The 25,012-nt window shown below is 50.5% G+C and overlaps 1 protein-coding gene across 1 annotated transcript in view; it reads right to left on the bottom strand.

The window, feature by feature from the left end:
- RNF220 (ring finger protein 220) overlaps positions 1 to 25,012 on the bottom strand; it is a 249,947-nt gene that overhangs the window by 23,568 nt on the left and 201,367 nt on the right. The window contains exons 5-6 of the mRNA XM_037500499.2: positions 10,293 to 10,425; positions 3,194 to 3,239 (exon numbers count right to left, since the gene is read on the bottom strand). Coding sequence (XP_037356396.2) covers positions 3,194 to 3,239; positions 10,293 to 10,425 — 179 coding nt within the window. The remainder of the gene's footprint in view (positions 1 to 3,193; positions 3,240 to 10,292; positions 10,426 to 25,012) is intronic.

Below are 25,012 nucleotides of genomic sequence, written 5' to 3'. Positions count from 1 at the left end.
TGGGTAGAGAACCCCCCAAGGAGGTATAAACCTCCTAGACCCCAGTGAATCTCTGCCCCGGTGAGGCAGGACTCCCAGCCTCTCCCAGTGGGCTGAGATGATACATGCTTTGTTCTCCCTTAGTGAGCAGAGACTCTGGGACCCCCCTGAAGGGTCGGGGGTAAAGCTACAAACCTGGCCTGGCCCTAATATAGGCTGATGGCAGCCCCACTATGGAGACAGTAAATTAAATAGTATGTATGAGTTTCCTGAGTGTAGCTAGGGATGCACGCTGGGTCCATTTATCCCTGCGCTGCGAGGATGACCCCAGCAAAAACCCCAGCCAAACTAATCCCCCCATGTCAATCCTGCACGGCCTCTTCTACATACGCCTGCAGTTTAGATTAATAAACTGTCCGCTTCAAATTGTGTGTGAGCACCACAATTCTAAATACCACATGGCACATTCAGCCTGCTCTTGCCGGCTCTTGCCAAGGCCTGTTCAGCTGCGAACTGGGGGCCTGGAGGCCTGAAAGCAATCCATACTCCCCCCAGCCCCCACCTCCTCCAGCCTGCACAGTGCTGAGGCGGAAGCATGCAATTCCCTAGGAGGCCTCCCCAGCCTAGAAAACCATGCCAAATCGCCAGTGACAGCCCAAAGAAAGCAATTTGGGAAAGATGGAGCAGCCATTTATCCTTCATCTCCGATTGAGCCTTAGGATGTGACCCGCATGCGGTGGCCACGCCGCACATCCTCAGGCGTGGGCCCGGAAGGGAGGGGCTCTCTGACTTGGCCTCAGGGAGTCAGAAAGGGGCTGAGGAGGGCCTGGGTGGGATTGCCTGCAACGTGGGGCCCCTTCTTTACCCACCCTGGCCCCGTGGGAGGTCTAGTGGGTGACTGGGCCCTGACTCAGAAAAAAGGTGGGCTTTTAGGCAATGTCTTTCTCCTCTGGTTCCAAGGAGGGAAAACAATGTGGACACCCTTTCCTCCACTCCCCCGCCCCCCCAAGATAGCTCACGCTTGAGCTTTTTTTCCCTCTCTCTCATTCGCTCTCGGTTAGAAGCCCTGAGAGGCCTCAGCATTACACCTGGGGCAAGCGGAATAAAAAAAGGTCACTGGCGCTTTTTAAACATGGACCAAAAAGCAGTAAAATGTGTTTTGAAAAAAAAATCCCGGCATTAAATCATGACTTTTTGCCTGGCTCTTCGCCTCATTAAAAGTGGCCTTTTGGAAGGTAAAATTATCATTGTAAGCGATAAGATCTTTAAGAAAATAATTCACGGCTTCTTCACCCTTTAATATGATAGCCGCCACCGGCTAATTTTTTTCTTAATGGCAACGACGCCATCAATCTTGTCTAGGGTGGCCTCACCCTCCCCCCCTCCTCCCTCCCTCTTCCTCCCTGTCCTCTCAGTCTCTTACTTGAACCTTCTACCTCGGGGCTCTTCCACCCATGACCTGCTTCCCTAAAGCCTACTTCAAAGCAGAGGCTAGACCCGGAAATGGACAACTTTGGGGATGTGACCACATCTTTGAAACTGGGTAAGCAGTGGCCCTTGTTTCTGTGTCTGATCAATATTCCTGAGTTGGTGGCTGCAGGGATCTGTGAGTATTTAACACTTCCTGGGTGTGTGTGCATTTGTGTATGTGGGGAACTAGGTGTGGACATGGGTTGTGTTTGTGTTTGTCCTCCCAATGGAGGCCTCACTGGGGTCCAATCCCCAGCCCTGTCAGCTTGCTCAGGTGTCAGTGGTTGTGGTGGCCAACCTGGCAGCTCGTCCATGACGTACGTTCTTTAACTACAACAATAAATGTAGGAGGCCGGATCAAGCTCAGCGAATGTGGCCTCACGTCTGAGTCCACAGTTGCTTGGTACTCCCCACCTTTTTTCTTTAGGCCTAGAAGGGTTTTGCTTCCATGCCTAGGGCCTGCACCAGTCCAAGGCTGGGCTACCTTCTCTGTCCTCAGTCCAGCTTGCTGCAGTTGAGGCATTTCCGGAATGAAGTTAGAGTCCACTCCTACCCTTTTTAAAGGCTTCTAGGGGACTGAGTCAGGCCCATAGGGGTGATGCTCGCCACTCTGGCTCCTTTTCCCAAAAGTGCTCTCTCAGCGGTCCCCAGTGACTGTAAGACTTCCAAATATAATGGTCGTCTTCTCTAGGCTTTCTCTATTTGACTGATAGCCATCCCCTACATGTGGGGACATTTTTCCCTTAGGAGTCTGGGATACTATACTCTCCTATCCCTCTTGTAACTGGGGGTATTCCTACTCTGCCTCTTCCCTGGCTTCTATACTTTATTTTGAGCTCCCAATACAGGGGTCCCCTAGATTCTCTTTTTCAAGTTTGCTTTACTCTGTTCATATACTCTCCTGACTGATTTAATCCATTCCCAAAGCTTCAAGGCTTACTCCTCACTCCCTGTAGAAAGGTTTAGGGATCCCTGCCTTTATGAGCCATTGTGAGAATTTATAAGAAAGGATGGCATCTTACACCAAGGGGTAGGAAAGGGGTCATTCAACGAGTAAGGGTTTATTCTCTTTCCCATGTCCCCCCACCCCACAAATTATCACCTTTGGGGAAGCAGGACCACCTGCCTCTGTGGCCACCTATGGGAGTTCTTGGTACAAATGACACCAATGTGCTGAGGCGTCTCTGGTCCCTCTTTTGAGTTAGTCACTTGTCTTTCACTTTTCCTTTCTCCATCTGATGCTGCCAAGCCTCTCTTCCACACTGTCTGTTCAGACAGGCAGACTTTCTTCTCAAATGAGTCCAGCATCCTCTCTGGCTCCCTGTTACCCTCAGGATCACACACACACACACACACACACACACACACACACACACACACACACACTCACTTCACGGTCTGGCTTCAAAGGCCTAACCTGTCTGTCTTGACCCGTATTTCTATTTTCCCCCATCTGTTATAGCTCACCTTCCTCTTTTGAGTCTTCGCAGTTTTAGTGTTTGGGTCTCCCTTGGCCCCAGGTCACACCCTCTCCTGACTGGAGGAAGAGGGAGTCAGATGAGTGTACCCTCGCTCACACTCAGTGTACACACACACACACCCTCTGTCAAGGTACAGGGCAGCCCTAGGCCTAGGCCTGGAGACAGCTGGGGAGCCAGAAAGAGCGCCTTTCCCTCGAGAGGAATCAGTTCTCAGCGGGCCTAGGGTAGGAGGGCAGTAGGAAAACACATAATTGGCTACCTACCTTGGGGGTACCTGGAGCCATGGCATCCTTCAGAAGGGAATTTTTGCTGCCAAGAAAGAAGAGAACAGGGTGACTACTCCACTTGCTGCCCAGGGCATGGAAGGGTAGAATAGCAAGAAGAGAGAAGGCATAGCTGGCACAGCCAAGCCAAGTTCAGCTCAGCTCCATCCAGCTTAGTGAACCCCTGCTGGCCCTTGCCTAGCCCAGCCTCCACCACAGGCCTAGGGCCAGAGCTGGTTTCCAGGAGTGGGATACAGACTCTGTGGTAGGCTCCACCATGGGGCTGAGGACAGGGACTTCACCTGACTCCCCACATCCTCCCCAAGGATTCTGCCTGCTTGGGGTACCCCCACCTCCACTCCCTGTCCCCAGTCTGTTCTTAGCTCCTGTGGGATTGGGGTGATAGAGCTGACATGGCTCTTGTCAATTCACCCTCCAACATGCTGTAAACTGCGTTAGGCCAGAAATGATCTCCCCCGATTCAATTTGTCAGCCCCAGGCCCTCCGGCATCGGGCGCGGCAGGCGGGCGGGAGCTGGGCCCTGAAATATGGTGGGCGGCTCAGAGAAGGCGGGGGCGGGGGCGGGAGGTGATGGATGGGCTGTGGGGGAGGCGAGGACTGTGTTTAATAACAAAATTGGTATGCAAGGCCACATCCCACGCTAAGCATGAGTGATCCAGAGCCACAAAGTATTACAAATCCCCGCTAAACAGATGCTGACAATGGAACAAGACGTATCAAATCAGATCCACTTCAGAAACATTAATATCCCTGTTCCTGTCCCTCCCTCCTTGTCGCCCCCACTATACTCACATCTGTGCTCACACATGCATTCACACACTCACACAAAAACATGCACGCAGAGGTGCTGGCTGATAAATGCACAGGGGCACACACAGCCCATTCATCTAGGGTCCCCGCACAAACACACGTACAAGGAGTACAGGTGGAGCACACCCACAGAGATGTCATGAAGGACAAAAGCCACAGACACACACCCAAGGCAGAACAGGGTGCATACGAACTCACTGATGAATGCACAGGGAACACCCATGCATGTGCACAGGCACCCACAGAGTTAGACAATGACACACCCAATATGTGACTAAAGCCATAGGCAGATTCAGATAAAGTAGTAGCTCTCACCTGGGAGCAGGGGGTTTGCTACTGGCATCTAGTAGGTAGAGGATATTAACTATCCTACAGTGCCTGGACAACCCCTCACAACAAAGAATGATCTGTCCCAGAAAGTCAGTACTGCTGAGGTTGAGAAACCCTAGTACAAAGGCAGATACACACATATCCATTAACTCTCTATCATTCAGTCAACAATCGTGCGCATATATGGGCTCACACCAGGAGCTCAGGCATGCGCAGGCATAGAATCCTACCTAAGACATAGCCATAAAAACACAGCAGTTACCCAGACTTGGAGGAAAAGCTGCTCAGGCACCCACACTCACATAAACACACACAGAGATACAACAGCCACTTGCACTGACACACATCCAGGCACACATGCACCCACAAATGCAGATGAATAGGGCCACACACTCACACAAACAGACATGCACGCCACAGCACAGGAGCCGCCTGGCTCGGCAGCAGGGTGAGGCTAAAGTCTGAGGGTGGAAACAGCTGTCTGCCTGTCCAGTCACATTGGGGGCAGCACAGACTGCAAGGACAGCCAGTGCAGGCTCCCTTCAATCACATTTGCTCATAAATGGCCCTTGAATTCCTGATCGATGCCGGGCTCTGAGATCTGAATATTATCTGAGTGGGATCAGGTTGGAAGAGAAAAAGAAAGAATGAACAATTATTGTGCATGCAACAGGCATGTGCCAGGTGCTTTATAGGTATAATCTCACTTAATCTTCACAAATACTTTGCGAAGTTGACCAACTTCGTAGAGGTTAAGCAACACCTCTACGCTCACATAGTCCCATGCAGGGTCTGGGATTTGAGTGAGTTCATGTCTGATCACGTCCAAAGTGTTGCTTTTCAATCTCTATGCTGCCTCCCTAAAGATACCTGGGGATTAGGAAGGAGGACAGAGTTGTGAGTTCTTTTTCTTTCTCCGCTTTGGGAAGTGTCCTACTGACTCTGACTTTAGCCACTCACTGGCAAAAAGAAATGGTCTCATTTGGAACCAGAATGTCCAGACTCTCCCTTTGCCAATCCTCTGGATCTTTCCCTAGCAATCCTCTTCCTTTCCCCCAAAGTTGGACTGTATTTACTCCAGACTCCTCCCCGTTTTCTGAGCAAGCACCACTTGACTTGCCTTACCTTTCCTCCAACAACCTGATCACATCCAAGTATACCTGGACCCTCAGAGACTGAGGAGACTGGGGACGGCCCCCCTTGGAGAGGATATCTAAACCCTGGAGCTGCAGGCAGCAGGCCCCTGCCTGCCCATCCACTCTGCCTCCTGTCCCTCCCTGTTTGCACAGCCCGCCCCCAACGATTTCCTCCCTTCTCAGTCACTCGCTGCCTAGTGATCCATGGGTTTTAAATTATAACTGGGACCCAGGAAACGCGTTCCTAAGTACAATATTCATGGGCTGGGCTGACACTTTTAATTAAGGTGATTTACACTGAATTATCCTTGGAAATAAAGAAATGGTGTGCTGCCCGGGAATAAACCATCATCACCAGCCGCCTTTGTAAGTTACACTTCGTTTTAATCTATTTGGGGAATTGTTTATCTAGTTCATTACCCAACCAAACACCGAGGCCGGCCTTAAATAAGGCTTAAATAGGGATGGGGACACTGCCATCTCCACACCCTGCCTCTCCTCCAGTCACCCAGCCTCCCTCTGGCCTGTACACGTCCAGGCTCCCAGTGCCATTTGAGGCTCACTTAGCATGCCCACAGCCCTGTCTCTTGTCTCCTCTTTCCTTCAGATACTTGCTTCTCTGCCATCATCACCCCTCCAGTCATCCAAGTCAGAATGCTCTTCCTAGCAAGTACCCCACTATTAATCAGCTAAGAGTAATCAGCTTCTCCCTCTTGATCCCTTGATCACTCATCGTTCCTTTTCCATTTCCACTGCCATGGCCATTGCCCTAGGTCAGCCTCATCATCTATTCCCTAGACCCTGTTCAACTGCCTCACCTGCCCTCCTGTTTCTATCCCCAATTCATGGTCCACGCTGGCCTCCAGGGGATTCTCCTACAGCTCAGCTCACCAATTTTCTAGTTCCCAATGACATCAGGACAACCCCTTGGCACCAAAGGCCCTCCCCAATCTGTCCTCACTCTAACTTTGCCCTCTTTGTTCTAACTAGCCACATCCCAGGGTCTCTTGGAGCCTTGTTCAGGATAGAGAAGGGGAAAGAAAGGAGGGGTTGAGGGAAGGCGTGTGGGCATAGCTGCTGATCTGGGACGTAAAAGTGCTTTGACAAGTGTAAGTGCTTTGCCAGTGGGTGTTCTGACTCTTTCCTGTAAGTGCCTGCGGGGATGAGCATCGTGGGCAGTGGTCTTTCAGTGCGGGCACGCACCTCGGTGTGGTTTAAATTGTGCATTGGAACCGGGTATGTGCACATGCCTTTAAACTGTGTGTGTATGTTTGTGCCTGTGTCTTTGACCACCAGCAACGGTAGTTTGGATAACTTAGGAGCTGGCTAGGCTAAAAGAGGGGCAGGGAGAGCAAGGCAGGCGAAGACAGGGCCAGGGAAGGGAAGATAGTCTGAGAGGAGAGGCAAGACGGGACAGGAGCAAGGAGCGTGCCCAAAAGTGTGTTGGTGAGGAGGAAGGCAGCCTCCGGTCATTTGCCATGGATGGGGGCTGCCCCGCCTCCTTTGGGGTCTGCCCAGAACTCTCTGAGTGATGCATACATAACTTTACCCTCCTGCAGGACTCAGTTTCCCCATCTGCGAAATGGCTGATCAAGGCGCTCAGGGGCCCAGGTGCCACCTCTTTCCAGCCTCCGCGGCCGGCCTCCCGCCTCCCTGAGAGCGGCAGGGGCGGGGCACGGGCAGCCAGGGCTGGGGCCCTCCCCGCGCCACCCGGGCACGCGGGCGCCGTCAGCCCGGAGGGAGCTGACACGCTCCTTGGGAATTTATCACGCACCCAATTACAATGTTAATTGGCAAGTTCCTGAAATCAATTAATTCGCAAATTTTTTCCAATTAAAAATCCAGATAAATCACGAGGAGGGCGGCGGCGGGCAGGTCCAGCCTGCAGTCCGGTGGGCGCGGCGGCCGGGGAGGGCGGCCGGGAGGGGCGGCCGCAGGCGCGCTGCCCTTGAACGCCTTTGCCGGCCGGGCGGACTGTCAGCGCGCCGGGCGCGGCGGGGCCGAGACAGATAAAACCATCGACCCGTCGCCGCCAGCGCTTCGGCTTTATCGATCCGACGAGAATTTCACTTGCTGTGCAGATCCCGCTGTCCGCTGTCAGACACCGGGTTGAGGCGGGGCGTGCCCGGGGTGACGGGGCGCGGGGCTGCGCCCGGGCGTGAGGGGCGCGGAGCGCGCGACCGGGACCTCGCCGCGAGGGCGCACGGGGAGGGGCGCTGGCTGGGGACTGGCCGTGCGGGTAGGGGTGCGGAAGCAGGGGTCGCTCTGAGAGGGTGTGGGCGAGGAGGGTCGTGGGTGGGCTGGAACGAGGCGGCTTTTGCCAGCAATGGATCTCCTGGGGAGTTCAGAGGTGGGGTCCTGGGGACTAGACTGCAGTGTGGGCCCAAGGAGAAGGCAGAAAAACAGCTAGGGCGCCCATTCTCCAGATGCTTAGGGGGCACAGCTTTTACAAGAGTCTGCAGGTCCCAACATATTGGCCTCTCTTCTCCTTTCCCGTTGAGGGGGAGCCTGCCATTGGGAGGGACTGTCCCCACAGCCAAGGCATAGAACTCAACTGCAGAAGGATGTTTCTTTCTATGCCCATTCACTCCAAACTATAAGAGTTCTGGGGCTGGGAGGGGGGTGGTGGGCACTGTTAAGACATGGGCACTGTTGCTTGAATTTGAATTTTTACACTTTACAGGTGGTGAAGCTTGGAAAAGTCATGTGACTCCTCTGTGCCTCAGTTTCCTCATCTGATGCCTCAGCATCAGTCAAAATGGAGTTAATAATGATTACCTATCTCAGAGGGTTGTGGTACAGATAAATTAATGCTGTCAAGTGCTTGACACGCAGTGAGTGCTCAACAAGGATCATTTTTACTATCATTAGTATAGTCTTTTGTGGTAGTTCTAAGTATTCCCACAAATCTTTTAATACTCTTCCTTTCAAGAGGTAGAGCTTACAAAGTTTAACTGTCCTTTGTTGAGTGGGATGGACTTGGTATCTTGCTTGTAATAAATAGAATGTGTTGGAGTCAGTAGTGTCTGACTTCTGAGACCAGATCATAAAAGGCATGGGGCTTCCTCTCTTGGATCACTTCCTCTGTGGGAAGTCAGCTGCCTTGTCATAGAGAAGCTCAAGCAGCCCTACTGTGAGACCCATTGTGGAGGAACTGAGACTCCCTGCCAAGAGCCATGTGAGTGAGCCATCTTGGGGCCCTGGTCTTGTAACCCAACCCAACCTCCAGATGACCACAGCCTTGGCTGACATCTCTACTGCAGCCTTATGAGAGACTCTACCAGAAGACAAAAAGGTACACCACTCCTCAGATAAGGTTGCCTGATTCCATGGCCCCTGGAAACAGTGAGACAGTGAATGTTATTGTTTTAAGCGGCTAGGTTTTGGGGTAATTTGTACCACAACAATAGGTAACTAATAGTTCTTCCTTCAAGCTTCAGCTCAGGCCTCAACTGCCTCGGGAGCCTTCTCTGCTCCATGCTGGGTTTGATGGCCCCTTGTGCTCCCACAGCAGTTCTCATCAAGAAGCCTTGTCCCTCAGGATTTCTAATTTTAGCATATCTGCTGTGGAAGTGAGCACCCTCAGGGTTTCTATTGCCTGCTTCTCCTCACTCCCATACTGTGAGCTTCTGAGGGCCAGGACCATTTCTGACTGATCTCTGCATGCCCTGTGCCCTGTAGGGGGGCTTAAGTGAGAGGGTAGAAGGAAGAGCATCAGTCAAATCTTATGACTTGAACAAGGTAGGGACTGAGAGCAGTGGCCCAGGTTGTTCCCCTGTGGCAGCTGGCATTTTCCAAAGATGGCTGCAGCCTATATCCCCCACATATGCTCCTCTGTAATATGAGCTTGCGACTTCTGTCAAAAGGTGGGTACATATCCTCTACCTCTGGATGTCCTCTAGCCCTGTGTGGGCTAGCACTGCTCTGACTAACAGAGTACAACGGAAGTGACATAAGGTGATTTCTGAGGCTCACCCAGATTCCATTGGCTGGAACATTTGCTTTAGAAGTCTAAGTTGCCATGTAAGAAGTCCAAATACTCCAAAACTGCCATGCTAGGAGGAAGCCCAGGCTGCACGGGGGAGCCATATGCAGGTGCTTTGGTCACAGCCCCAGCTGGGGTCCCAGCAGATATCCAGCATCAGCCACCAGATATGGGAATGAAGGAGTCTCTAGAGAGTCCCAGCTTCCAGCCACTGAGTCCATGAGAATAATTAAATGGTACTGCTAAGATTTAGGGTAATTTGTTACTCTCCTCCTCTGCTCCCTTTGGTAACCTGGCTTGTCCACAAGGCCTTGGAGGAGGTGTTGCTCAGCCCTGCAGGTGGGGACAAAGGAGGTGGAGTGGAGCAGTGGGGGACACCTCTAAGCATATTCTCATACCTTTCAGACCTTGAGATTCAGAGAAGGTACTGCTTACTTCTCTGGAGGACAGCACCAGGCTGCCCTTCTGGGGGAACTGCCAGGCCCAGGTCCTGCTTCTGCTCCCCTTTCCAGAGGCTCAGCATGGTTGTGCAGGGCCCATGGCAGTGGCTCATTCCTGCTCCAGCTCTTCTTGTGCCCTTTTGAGGCTGAGGCCTGAAGAGGGGTTACGCTGCTCCTATCTCCGAAAATAGAGCAAGAAGAAAGGCAGCACTATTCAGCGGGAGATCTGCGGACTACAAGCAGAATGGGGGAGAATAGCAGCAGGGCCTTGTCTCTACCTAGAGGCTGCGGTGTGCACCAGGTGGCATTTGGGGACCTGCAGGCTAGAACTCTGTGTGGAGTCCTTCGCCAGGCAGGCTCTCCTGTAGATGGCTTACCTGGTGGGCAGCTGGGCCAGCTGTTCCAGTTCTTGCTCCATATGTTCCTGCAACTCACTGGGCCTCAGCAGGACCTGGCAGATGGGGCAAATAGGGGCCTGGCTGTCAAACAAGGCTGCTGCCTTTTTCTTACCTGGTGAGGGAAGAAGAAGAGACACACATATAAGCTGGACTAGTCTGTGGAGGGAAAGCCAGCAGCTCAGTCCTCTGATCCCAGTCTGCTGTTGCCTTCTTGACCTGCAGGAGGGGTGAGTCTGAGGGTCTCAGCGCCCCTGAGTGTCTCTCTTCTTAGCAGCTCCAGAGACAGTGTCCGTGACGGTAACTCCGCAGCCGGCTGCCCCTCTGAGAAATCTATCGGGACACAATCAATGCTCTGTGCAATCAAACCTTGATCACTTCATTTCACACAGTTAGTGGAGAAGGTCTTGGTTTAATCATACCATCACCCAGAACAGCCAGCGTCCCCTGACTCTCCTTTCCACACTGCTTACACACTTCCCAACTGGAGAAGGAAGAAACCAGGGAGGGGGGTTGATTCCTGTAGTCACTTAACAGACATTGTCTGTGGACTGTGAACCAGGCCCAGTGCAGAGCAGTGGGTACACAGGAGATGATCTAGTCCTGTCTGGGAGGCCAGTTGATGGGAAAGACTGAAAAGGACGCAGGGGGCTTGTAGGATGGCGTTCTCTCCACTCTCTTCACAGCCTCTCCTCATCTCCATGCTGGACCATCTTGCTCCTGCTTATGGTGCTAACTCCCACCTCTGTCCTGTTGACCCTAGAATCTGTGACCTACCCTTGACCCCGCCCATGTCTGCCAGCCTCCTAAATCAGGAAGCTAGTGGACACCAGTGTCTGGACACTACACAAGAATCGGAGACTCAACCATCCAGAATTGAGTTCTTCGACTTCTTTGCCTTTTCCAAACCCGCTCCTCCTTCAGCAGCGCCCTATTCTCAGTCCCCAGGTCAGTGAACTTCACTTCATCTGTGGCCCCTCTCCTTGCCTCATCACCTCTCCCAAGTCCTGTCCTCCTTCTTCAAAATGCCTGAAATCTATACTCTCCTCCTTCTGGCCTCACTACCTCTCACTTGGGTAACCTCTTGTGGGTCTCATAGATTTTGGCTTCTTGTGGGTCTCATAGATTATGGGTTCTTTTCCTCCAAAATACCCTTCAAGCTGTATATTCCCAGTATGTGAACACATGTAGGTACAGTGCAGCTGTGCTGGCTTGGGGACTGGCTAGGAGTCTGAGCTCTGTCCCCGCTCTGTCACTGATGGTTACAGAACACACCATGTTAGGGAGGAGTCTGAAGGTTGCCTGGTGTACCCCTCTTTGGATGTCTAAGCCCTGTCCTGTGCCCAGTGCTCTCTTGGCCTCTGGTTACAGGCGTGGGGTTTAGAAACTCTATTCATCTAGAAACATACCTGCCTATTTTAGCTTACGCCCAGATCTTTCTCCCAGTTTCTTCTTCCTACTGGTGCCTGGAGAGGGTCAAAATTAGCTTTCAGAGAGATAAATGATGCCATTGATGACCAAGGTAGTTGCTTGAATAGGGTTGTCAGATTAAATAGAAGATGCTCAGTTAAATTTGAACTTCAGATAAATAATAAGTATATACACACACATATATATACACACTCGTTGTATATTCATATATCCCAAATATGAGACATATGCTAAAAGTCATCCATATTTTTCTAAAATTCAACTTTATATGAATGTCCTGTATTTTCATTTTGCTCAATCTCTATCAACCCTGTGCCTGAGGGTGCTCCCAGTTTGGGAGCACAAGAACTCACCTCCCTTTGACATGAGACTGAGGATGATCGTGTCTCTTAGATGCCTAGATGGAGTCATCTGAGAGCTCAGACAAGGGAGAGAATCATTTTCAGTGTGTTTTTGAGGAGTTGGAAAAAGAGTAGGCTTAACTAAAGAAGTGAATTTTTTTTTTACATTTTTTAAAATAAATTTTATTTTTATATTCCCCATACAATTGCAACCCCCTTATTTTGACCCCAATCCCTCCCCTCCCCGCACCCCACCTCCCATAGAGTGTCTCTGGTTGATAGTTTTTTGTTGATTTTGATTTTCACTTTCTTATACTTATTCGTTTTCCTGGTCCCTTATTTAAGTTTTCTAGATTCCTGCTATGAGTGAGACCATCCGGTATTTTTCTTTTTCTTTTTGGCTTATTTCGCTGAGCATGATCCCTTCCAGCGCCATCCATGTTGCTGCAAATTGCATGTGTTTATCTTTTTTGAATGCTGAGTAATATTCCATGGTGTATATGTACCACATCTTCTTGATCCAGTCATCTATTTTTGGGCATTTGGGCTGTTTCCAAAGCTTAGCTATTGTAAACAGTGCTGCTATAAACATAGGGGTGCAGGTGTTCTTTGGAATTGATGTTTCTGTGTCCTTTGGGTAAATACCTAGGAGTGGAATTGCTGGATCATATGGAAGCTCTATGTTTAGTAGGTCCAGAAATCTCCACACAGCTCTCCATAGTGGTTGGACCAGTTTGCACTCCCACCAACAGTGCAGGAGAGTTCCTTTTTCTCCACAACCTCGCCAACATTTGTTGTTACTAGTTTTTTAATATGTGCCATTCTCACTGGTGTAAGATGGTATCTCATGGTAGTTTTGATTTGCATTTCCCTGATTACAAGTGATGTTGAACATTTTTTCATATGCCTGTTGGCCATTTGCATTTCCTCTTCAGAGAAGTTTCTTTTTAGCTCTTCTGCCCATTTTTTGACAGGATAATTTTTAAGGAAGTGAAATTTAAGTGACATCTTAGAAGTGTTCCAGGGAAAGCATGGGAGTAAATGAATGAATGAATGAATGAGTGAATGAGTCATGAGTTCCTTGTGGGCAGGGACCATTTCTTATTTACCTTTACAGCTGTAAAGAAGTGAAAGCAGACTGACTGCGCAATCATGCAGCAAGGAAGTGGAAAAGAGGAAAGAAAGGAGGCAAAGTAGGAATGAAGAGCAGAAAGTTCTAGAAGCCAGAGGAACTTTACAGAGCTGGGATCAGGTGTGGAGGCTTTGTGTGTGCTGGGGTGGGGCTGTGGGCCTAGTCTGTGTGGCTACGTTTCTTTTCTTTTTTTCTTTTTTTTTTTTGATTTAGAAGATTTCCATTTTATTTTTAAAATTTTTTTTATTTCTTTAAACTTTTACTATTATTTTTTTACTATTTTATTTTATATAATTCTTACATCATTTTTCATTTTTGCACAATGTATGCATTTTCATTTTGGTTATATTCCCCATACAGTTGCACACCCCCCTTATTTTGACCCTAATCCTTCCTCTCCCTGCCCCCACCACCACCCCATAGTGTGTCTCTGGTTTATAGATGCTTGTTGATTTTGATTTTTACTTTGTATTAATTATAATTAGTCTTTTCCCCGGTCCCTTATTTAGGTTTTCTAAATTCCTGCTATGAGTGAGACCATCCGGTATTTTTCTTTTTCTTTCTGACTTATTTCACTGAGCATCTGCCATCCATGTTGCTGCAAACTGCATGTGTTTATCTTTTTTGATTGCTGAGTAATATTCCATTGTGTATATGTACCACATCTTCTTGATCCAGTCATCTATTTTTGGGCATTTGGGTTGTTTTCAAAGCTTAGCTATTGTAAATAGTGCTTTTATAAACATAGGGGTGCAGGTGCCCTTTTGAATTAATGTTTCTGTGTCCTTTGGGTAAATACCTAGGAGTGGAATTGCTGGATCATGTGGAAGTTCTATCTTTAGTAGGTCGAGAAATCTCCACACAGCTCTCCATAGTGGTTGAACTAGTTTGCACTCCCACCAGCAGTGCAGGAGAGTTCCTTTTTTTCCACAACCTCACCAACATTTGTTGTTGCTAGTTTTTTTTTTAATATGTGCTGTGGCGCTGCATTTCTGAGGAGGGGAAGGGACCTTAATGACCATGTGTCTTAGCGGCTATGCCTCAGATGCTCAGGGCCAGCTGGAAGGCAGCTCTGTGTAAAAGAGCAGATGTGGCTGTGGCCTGTGGGTTGGGAGATAAGGATGCTGGGCTAAGCTCTGCTTTTAACTTCTCTCAGTCCAAGAATCTCAGAGGTGACTGAGACCCTAAAAATTCTCCAGGCTATGATTTTTATTTTATAAATGGGGACACTGAGGCTCGGAACTGGCTAAGGACCCCTGTACTTGGCTCTTGATCTCATTGCTTCATTTATTTATCCATCTGGTGAACATTTATTAAGTGATCATTCTATATCAGTATTTATTCTAGTAGAAACTGGAATTCAGAGAGAATTAAAACACATTTTTTGGTGTCAAAAAGATCACAAACTAGTGGGAAAGTAAAAAAAGAAAGTTGGTGATTCCAGGCAGTGTGGCCCTGGTAGGGGCTGTGGGAGGTGTGCTGGGGCCCTGGGTGGTGGCAGGGCCAGGAAGGGGCTGCAGGAGGGCTGGTAGGACCCAAGGGAAGGCAATGCTTGACAAGAGGCAGAGGATGTATAAGGGAGAGTTGGCAAGGTTGTTGAAACATTGCTGAGGCAGGGCCAGGGCATAAGTGGGGGAGGTAAGGGTAAGAGAAGAGACCGGAGAAAGAAGAGGATCTGGGGCATGGGGCCTGAGCTGAGGTGGAAAGACCAGGGTTTCAGCTCCTTACAGTCTTGGTCACCATGGACTCAGGACTCAGGACACCATGGTCACTTAGGACTTCCTAGATCCTCAATTCCCTCCTCCATGTCTGGGGCCCAGGTATCAGCATTCCCAGAGAGCTGTTCCAGCTCATTTGCTTTCCTGTCACTGGGAGCTTCTGTTTTTCTGAATACAGCCTCGGTTTTCCTATTGGGACAATGGGCCCTCTTCCTGCTCTCAGCTTTGGGAATAGCATTGACGAGGGACCCCGCAGCCTGTGTCCTCCATGCCACCCCTATTTTCTCAGGGGTTAGAGTGGCAGGTGTCAGTGTGGCCAGGGCCTGCTTCCCCTCCCCCGCTGTGTTCTCTATAATTTTATATTGAGACCTGTGGTCATGACGTGGATTTTACTGCACTAACGACATGGCCTGCCCAGGTTTAATGACAAAATCCATACTCTGGCCCTGGGCCTGCTCCTCGTTTGCATAATTCCCAGAATACAGCTCCCTGAAGCTTTTGACCTGGGCCATTACAGTGGTCATAAAATGGGCCATAAAACCGCTGGGGATGGCCAAGAAAAGGGGGGTGGTCTTATGGGGGGTGGGAATGAAGTCCTCAACCCCCTACTCTTCTTTGGCCTGGGAGGAGGCAGCCTTTGGCTCTTCTTTCCCACAGTTCCCAGAATTTGTGAGTCCATCTCAGGCTGGAGAGGCCTCTGGAAATTCTTAGTCCAGCTGCCCCGCTGGTGCAGGAATTCCTTCACCAACGCGAACACCACTAACAGTATTACAGTAGGCAGACCGAGCCCAGCAAGGGCAGGCTGTCAGATGCATCTTCTCCTTGAGAGTCCTCACTCCCGCCCCTGAGGCCCACCCCAATGCTGGCCAAGCCCTTTGCCACAGGTGGGTCTAGGTCAGGTGGATCTAGGTTGAATCCTGTCCCTCTTCAGGAGGCCCAGCTCTCCAGGGAGGTCAGGAGCCAGGCTGAGCAACATAGTGGGGAGACGCAGGAAGCACGAAGGGATGGGGACAGGGACTGGGACCGCCTGTCAGTGTTAAAGATGATGAATGGGGGAGGTGAGGCGGGAGGCCCGGTGTTATCGGCAGTGGATGGCGGGTGCGGGCGCTTGCCGCTCCTGCTAATCCCCGGGCGCTGCCTCAGCCCTTGCACTGATAACGAGGAAATGGGACTGACAACAATTTTTAGCTGAGAGATTCTTCACCAAAATGCCAGGCGGCCGGAGGTCTGACAGCGCCTGATTGAGTGTGTGAGTGTGTGGGGGGAACGCCCGCAGCCCCCTCCCCTCCCATGCAAAGATGGATCGCTCATTCTGCCTCCCGTCCACATTCATTACCGCACCTCCCTCCAGCCACCCAGTGCCTCAGCGCCTGCCACCTCCACTTCTCCACCTTCCTGCTGCAGGTGTCCCTTGAAGCAGGAGAGCAGGGAGGGGAAGGGCCCCTGACCCTCTTCTCAGCTGTATCCAGGGCACTTCAAGCTCAAAGTGCCAGAAGGTGACTGTGCAGGGTCAGAGTCAGGGTCTTTGGGAGGCAGGCCTACTTGGAGGCTCCCTAGTTGCGTGACCTTCAGAGGATACTACCCTCCCCACCACAAAACGGAGGCTCCAACAGGAAATGACTGGTTGTGGGCCACAGGGCTGTTGCGGAGGAGAGGTCAAATCAAGGTAGTCTTGTCTTTGCCTTGGCCAGGTTCTGGCCAGTTCAGCTCTCAAACTTTGGCCTCAGCTACCTGAGGTCCCAGATCAGCCCTCTGCTGCCCCCCACTGTTGGGAACTGCTGACCATTGGAGCAGACAACTCAAGGACCGCCCCTTCTCTGCCCTCTTCCATAGTGAAGCCTGGTCACTGGGGGATGAGGGTCTCATACAAAGGGAAAGCCCTCTACTCTTAGAACACTGACCCCCTTCTGCAGCACCTCACTGCGTGATTGTCTCTCCAGCTTGTCCCAGGTCTGTTGCCTGTGGGTTCCATCTTGCTTCTGCTTGTTGAAGCAGCAAATCTCCCTTCTGTTATCTTTCTCCACATACCACAAAAGCAAGGGCTTGACTGAGATGTCTGACTGAAGAATGGAAGGGTTAACATGAGGGTGACAAATGGCAATGGAGGCTGGGAGTTTTAAGGATATGTAAATGTGTATATATGTATGTTTGTGTGTACGTGTGTGTATGTCCCTTTCTTCCTCTCCCTGTAGCCCCAACAGAAGGGGCTCCATTTCCAGTGACCAAGACACAGAAGAGCCTTCAAACAACATTCAATGGAGTTTAATCTTACTAGCTGAGAGACCTTGGGCCAGTCACTTAATACTTCTGAGCTTCATTTTCTCCTTGTGTGAAAGAGCAATAATAATATCTAACTCCCATGACTTTCATGAGGAACCTCAGGGCTGTGTGCAAGTGATGATGAGTCATTATTATGTCTAGCAGGACACTAGCCTAGTTTATATGTGCCTGTATTTACCCCATCCTGACACAAGCTTGGTCTTGCCCTGGATCCAGTCTTCTTCTTTACTGAGAGCAAGATTGAATACCACTTAGTAGGTACCCTGTCCTCACTCTTTTGACCTTTATGGAGTTCCTTTTTCCTGTCTACCCTTACCTATATATTTATTTACTGGTTTTTATGTCAATATATCCATCTGTCCGTCCATCCATTAATTCATTATCTGCCCATTGATGGCTATTTATTAAGTGTTGTTATATGTAGGCTTTTATTTAATGCTGCACATATTTAATCTCATTTAATCCTTATAACAGTCCTGTGAAGTAGATTTTTTAAAAAAGATTTATTTATTTATGCCTACAAGAGCTGAGGTATAGGCCAGAAGTGTGGTTGGGGGATGTGTGAGAGGGGTGAGAGGATTCACCAGAGACAGAGTGGGGAACAGAACAGGCAGACTGACTGAAGTACACTGCTGAGGGGAGCAGCAGGTGAGACAGGAGAAGTCTGCTGCGCCATATGGGTCAGCTCCCTGGCCGGGGATTGAACTCATGCTGCAGTGGCTGCTGGTAGCTTCATAGTGCTGAGACTTAACACCTTGTGCCACCAGGGAGGCTCCTGTGAGGTAGGTATTATTATCTCTATCATGCTGATGAGGAAAATGAAGTTCAGAACAATGAAGTGACAGAGCTAGAAGATTCAGAGCGGTGATTTAAATGCAGGTCTGTTTGACTCAAAAGCTTGTGCTCTTAATTACTACACAATATTCAAGCAACCTACCTACCTATTTACTTACCTGTCTACCCACCTAGGTAATTATTCAAAAATATTCAATAAATGCCAATTGGATATCCAAGTGGATCTGCACAGTGTGGATGTCCTGTGATAATGAACAAGACAGACAAGCTCTACCCACAGGGAGCTTAGGACCTAACTGTCCTAACTGAGCCTAGGGATCTTTAGTGCTGTTAGACACAGGTGACCAGTGGTATGTATTATCCGGTCTGGGAGGTGAAGGAAGTGACATTTAAGCAAAGGCTTGAAGGGTGAGTGGGAACTAATCAGATAATGATTACAGAGGAGTGTTCTAGATAGACCACAGCATGTTTTAAGGCACAGGGAGACAAAACCAGTGTGACTGAAGCCGAGAGGAGGGGCTGGGTGCTGAACTTTGGTGATAGAGAGGCCAGATTCCAGAGGACTTTTTAATCTATGTTAACGATTTTGTTTATTATTTTTTTTTAACACAGTGAAAAGTCATTGAAGAGTTTATGCACAGAGAAGTGACATAGCAGACTTACATTTAAAAAAGATCACCCTAACTGCAAACTAAAGAATGGTCTAAAGAGGCAAGAGCAAATGCAAGAAGGCAGTTCAGAAGGGCACTTCATTAGCACAGGGCAGAGAGGATGGCACCTTGCTCTAGTGCGAGGATGGTGGAGATGAACAGCAGCAGATGGACTTAGCATGAGGGCTGAAAGCCAGAAAGGAGTCAAGGATGGCTTCAGGGTTTCTGGCTTCTGCAACTGGTAGGGGGTAGACTGTGTACTAACTTGTACAATAGGAGGAGGAGTATCAGTCTGGGTAAGAAAGAAAATGAGTTCCGTTTTGGACATACTTAGTTTGAGGAGTTGTTAAGACATCCATATGAAAATGCTGAGTTGGCACAGTGTGTGAGCCAGAGCTAGAATTATAGACCCGGAGTCAGTGACATACAGATAAGAAATCAAGTTCATCACTGTGCCTAGAACAATGTCTGCCATATGGGAAATATTCAACAAATATTCACTGAACGAATGAATGAATGAGTGAAGCTAAGAGTAGGTGAGATCACGTAGGGGGAGAACAGACAGTAAGAGACAAGAGGAGAACCCTGAGTAACTCCAACAGGTGGAGGAAGCTTGAGTCATTGAAGACTACCAAGAGACAGGCAAGTAGAGGGTGAAAATGAGGGTGATGTCACTGAAGCTGAGGAGAGCAGAGTTTCAAGGAGAGAAGGGCGTCATGGGCAGGGTCATATGCTGCTGAGAGATCAAGACATAAGGCATGAAAAGCGTCCCATCCACTCATCGTATCCATGGTCCCACCACCTACCCCCACTTCATCCACCCATCATCCAGCCAAACCACCTAATTTCTCATCCCTTTCCCCCCTCACTCATCCCCTTCCTCCAGAAAACCATGGCAGGCGTCTCTGCTGAGCGTGGCACAGGAAGAGTTAACAGGCTGACAGACGGCATTTTTTTACCTTCAGTCAATATGAACAAGGCCCCAAGACTATGATTCCAAACATCTGGATTTCATCAATATGTGATCTGTCATCGTATATTGGCATTCCCCAGTCCTCGCGCCAGAGCAATGCGGCTGGTTTTATTAATACGTCAAATACATTATCCGTGTAATACACTTGTCTGGCTGGGGCCTCCCGCTGGGGCGGGGCGGCGGATTTGAATGTATGATGAATCAGTTTGCATTACATGTTCGTAAGTCATCATTTGTCAGGATTAATAGGCATCCCTGGTTGAGGAGGTGGGGGTGGGCAGGCAGAGGAGAAACGTGTGTTTAGCTATGGCCCATACTTATCTGCCAGTGCCCAGGGATGCCCTGGAAACAGCTGTGCACCCTCCTGCCCACATCCCAGGTCAGTGGTGGTGCTCAAGGGGAAGAGGTGATATTTTTAGCAGTTCCAGAGTTTCTTGGAACCAAGTAGGCCAACCAAAGAGCCTATGTCAAAGCCATTTGTAGAAGCTGACAACTCTTATTGACTTTTCAGCACCCAGAATTTCTTCTTCAGGGAGCTGTCCCTGATTCCCCTAAACTGCGCTAGATACTTCCTCTGTGTTCCCACAGCTTCTTGTGCTGCCTCCAGTAACACAGTGTCAAAATTACCTATTACAGGTCCATCGCCCTCTTTAGGATGTACATTTCTTCAGAGCAAGAGTTATTTTCTTCACTGTTATGGCCCCTAGCAGAAGGTAGAACTCAAAGAAGGAGGCTAGTAATAGAAGGAATTAATAAATATTCCCTAAATAAATGAATGACCACTGATCCCACTAAAACCCCCAAATATGCAGACAGCAGTTGGGAGCTACTATGGTTTTTTTTCTCTGATTCTTTTCCCACACCCCGAGCCTAGTCTGGCCTGGTCATTTATCCTACCACACATGCTTTCCCTTACTTGCTCCTCTTCTTTCCACAAGACTTGTGCGGACCACTTCACACAGCACCAGCTTCCTTATAGGGACATCTCATTCAGATAGAACACGCGGTGGCACATCCATGCTCACATGCCCTTGCCATCTTCCTGGCTCGCTCCATGTTGCTAGTTGCAGCTCAGACTGATACCACTGTTCACTCCACATGGCCTCCTACCAACTCTAGATCCTTGTGAAACAAGTGCCTGTCTGTTGCCCTGGTTGGAGGAGACAGCCTTGAAAGGGAGCAGCTCCCCGTCAGCAGAGTATGCAAGCCCAACAGGATGCTGTGCTTGGAAGAGCAGGGGCCAGCAGTCTCAAGGTGCCATCGAGTCCAAGGTCTACTGCTCTGTGACCAAGTTCAGTGGCCTGTAACACCCAGAAGCTTCTCACTGCCCCCAGAGCCTCTGGAGAGGACGCAGAGCCTGGACTCAGTAAAAGAAGGGCCTTTGGGAGGATAAGGCAGGCCAGACAGGACCACCAAACAAACTCAGGCCCCAGTCAGGTCACTGAGGCCAAACCCCAGCTCTTCCCCTCAGCCATGGGGTGACTGGGCAAGTGCTTCCTGCCCTGAGCCTCAGGAATCATCACCCAGCACCTGCCATGTGGGGCTGGTGAGGGGTCACCAAGATGACACACTAAAGATCCCATTCAGGTACAGGGGCCCATTCCTGCTCCCATCACAGCCTGAGACACTGAGGTCCTCCCAGGGGACCCAGGTTCTATTCTGCCAATTCTCCTTCTCTCAAGGGACAGCCAGTCCTGCAATCCTTACCTTCCCTATAGTGATGGATGTTACTTACTGCCTCGAGAGCAAAGGGGGCCTGGATTGAGCCAGACACAGCTCCTGGGTGGCCAGTGGCAAACATCTGCAAGACAGCCAGGTGGGGGTCAGACTGTAGACAGGTTGGGGCTCAGACTTGTCCTGGAGCTGGAGCTCAGGGCTCTGGGCCAGCACACAATCAAGCTCACTGAGTTTTCAGCATGGAATCTGAACCTGTGACCCCAAGAGTCTCTGCTCCAGCCAAGAGCACCTGATGACCTGTTAAGAGGCTTCAGGGATGACAACTTTTTCACATGGCTGACCTTGGCTGTCCTGAACAGGACAGCAGCCCTCTTCTCTTCTGGAGCCATAGCTCCATCCCCCTCCTCCCTTAGCTAATAGCTTCCAGACAGTGCCCCGTGCTGGGCCAGGCCGGGGGTGGGTGGGGCAGGTGAGACCTCCCAGAGTTCCCTGGGAGTAAGCTTTACAAACTGCAGAGAAGGGCCCAATTTAGGAAAATATCCACATATGGGTATGCACATGTATCTGACTCACACATGTGTGTGTGGGCATCAGCACCCCGGGTGCTCACACAGCGTGGGTATCTTTTCACACGGAGATGAATGCACCCAAGCACCTCTGCATCCGTTCAGTGTAGACTGGATACCTGCACGCCCTCCTCGGCATGCCCACACACTTCACTCTCCCCCAGTGTCTTCCTAGCCATGGAGCCAAAATGCTGGGACTGCACTGTTTAAAGTAAATCCAAGTGTGCTTTACCCCCTGCTGTTTCTGACTATGGGCTTATAAAAATGAAGTGGGAACCTCCGCAGCTGTGGGCAATAAATCCTGAGCCGCTGAGGAGGGCAGCGTTACCTGCGAGGCTGATGGGTGGAAATTGGGGCACTGCTTACAAGTGCCTGTGGGGTTGCACGGGCAGTGGGCCAGCTGCTTGGCCTCAGGCACAGCCTGCTAGCCCAGCCCTGGGCCAGGTGCCTCCCCCAGACCAGTGGGGTCAAGACACCCAGGGCGCTCAGGGATGAGCGAGGACCAAGGATGCAGAGAGAGGAGTAGAGGCAGAAAAGGGCTGGGAGAGCGAGTGAGGCAGCCACGTGCTGCTAAGGCTGAGGGGAGCCCTCGCATCTGGAGATCAATTAGCATCAATTACTGACTTCATTTAATTGTCGTCCAAGATGAATTTGTCATTTTTAGCTGGGAATTAATGCGAGACCTTCACCTCTCCCTGGCAGCAGCCGCAGAGCCAACAGCGGTCACCTCATCCTCCTAGGAGTCCTGAATCCCGCTTGGGGCTGGGGCCAGGCTGGGGCAGGCAGTTAGTGGGGCTTCTGCTCTCTGGGCAAGCTCCGGCCTGCCCCAGGCCCAGCCAGCCTGGCCCACTGGAGCCCAGGGCCAAGGTGGGGGCGTGGGTCCTGCAGAGCGCATAGCAGTCCTTTGCAGCCTCTGGCTTCAGCCAGAAATTAATTTGCTGGGCTGAGCATGTTTACCTTTTCCCAGCAAAGGCGAGACAGTAAACAGCGGACCAGCGGCTGAAATTGAATTGATAACTGCATCAACGTGCCAGATAACGCCTAAAATAATACGCCGATAAGGAAATTCGATTTGATTTGCTGCTACGCATCAGATTGGCCCCATCTGTAGCTGCCTGTAATCATTTTCAATTGCGTTGGGAAACCTTATTTGTCCTTAAATATTTCTGTCATTTTTCATTGCTGGCGACAGATCCTTGGGCAGGTGGCAGGGGTGCGCTGCCTCTGTGGGCGCGGGGCGGCGGCCCGAGGAGGAGGGGTGGTGTGGACTCGCAGGGAAGGAGGCAGGGAGCAGGCAGCCGGGCGGTGACAGCTGTTCCTCCAATCAATCACGCTGTCGACAGGGAGGGACGACTGGCTGGCAGAAATTGAGTTTGCCTCACAGGGGACGATTGAGCAAATTAATAGCCCATTAGCCAAGCAGTGACCTGAGAAATGAAGGTGCAGGGGTTCCTGCTCACTCAGGCCGGCTGGGGTGGGGCAGGGCAGGGGTGGGTCTGGGAGGGGAGGGCAGGGAGGAGGTGTGGGAAGAGAAGGGAGGGACATATGGATGGGACGGGGACCATGCCTGTGGCAGGTGGGGAGGGGAGCAGAGGATGCCCGAGTGGTGGAGATGTCGAGTTTTGGGAGGTGGGCTAGATGCTGGGGAAGGAAGGGGCCGGGGGGCTGGACTGGTGTCTCCTCACTGGCTGTCCATCATGCCCTCTGGCGCTAAGCCCCATGCCAATAAGCTCTCCATCCTCGGCCCCTAGAAACTCCCTTTACTCCTTCTCTTCACTTTCCCCCAAACCTGGCATATCCCCTGGGGCTCTACTTCCTGTCGTCCTCTCTAGTGCAGGCTCCAGGTAACTCAGGCCAAGATGTGGGTTGGTGCCTTCCTTAGTACCACCACCACTTCCAGACCACGGTGTTTCCACGCTCTGGGCTCTGAGGTCTAGTGCCCTCCTGAACCTCACCCCCACATTCACGAGGATGCCGAGAGGGAGCGAGCTCTCCCTAGGACTTGCCGTGGCCTTGCACCAGCACACTTGCTCCTCTCTGTCCTTTCGCCTCCCCGGGCCACAGGGACTTGAGCCTGGATGCTTCACTTCAGCCTCCTTGCTTCCTTTGCCTTCTCCACAATCAACTATTCTGCTTTTTGTCTCAGACACACAGGCGGCTAAACACAGCTGGGGAAAATCACAAAACCACGCAGATATGTGCCAATAAAAATTCACAGTTTCCAATCTCAGTGCTACTAAGCAATCCTTTTTCATGCCCTTGGTCAGCTCTGTCTCCCCTTCCCACAGAGACAATTCAATAATATTTTACTGTCTTGACTCCCCCATCCCCACCCCCTGCCCTCCTCTGTCTTACTGGGTGGCCTTCCCATGTCGGTCAGAAATTGGACGTCCTTAGGCATGGATTCCCTCAACTTCCAGACCCACACTTGCTTCCTTTCTTTCTCTTCCAGTTTCTGTGGAAGAGGTATTCATCCTCCCTCATTGTAATTCCTTTTCCTGGACTTAGAATCCCATTCCTGCCTGCGTTCCCTGAGAAGGCCTTTGCGGGCCCCTCTCCCGTGTCCTCCCCTTTCCTCCATCAGCACGTACGTGCACGAGCTTTCCCCATCCCATCAACAGCTCATCCCTTTCTTCCACACAGCACCTTGTAGCTAGTGTCCTGTCCTTCTCCTCCCAGATGCGTCAGACTCTTGCTTGCTGTCCATACTCCTCTGTCCCCTAACCACTTTTAACTCTTTGTGGCATGACCTTCATCCTGACCGTTCTACCGTCAAACTGCTCTCAAGCAGATCCTTGATGGCCTGGCCACAGTTTGCCAAATAGAGTGGGCACTCCAGCTATATTCATTAATCTGCTAATTCAATAAACACTTATTGAGGGTCTTCCGTACTACACCAAGGTCTAAGGATACAAGAAACTTACCTCCTTAAGGAGGTTACAAAGTGAGTGAACAGAAGCTGTCCTATGGTTATGCAAACAGTTGTCAAGCTGTAGTTGTGCCAAGAAGAGATGAACAGGGCAAAAGGAGCCTCTATTATGAAGATTTGTCGTGCTCAGAGCAACCCAGAAAGGCTTCCTGGAAGAAGAGACACATTCTGAGATGTGATGGCTAACTAGGACAGATGAGGAGGAAGGGA

The sequence above is a fragment of the Talpa occidentalis genome, unplaced genomic scaffold (assembly GCF_014898055.3).
Source record: "Talpa occidentalis isolate TD23 unplaced genomic scaffold, MPIMG_talOcc4v2.1 talOcc4.9, whole genome shotgun sequence".
NCBI classification, from domain to species: Eukaryota; Metazoa; Chordata; class Mammalia; order Eulipotyphla; family Talpidae; genus Talpa; species Talpa occidentalis.
This window is presented reverse-complemented; position numbering and strand designations above follow the sequence as displayed.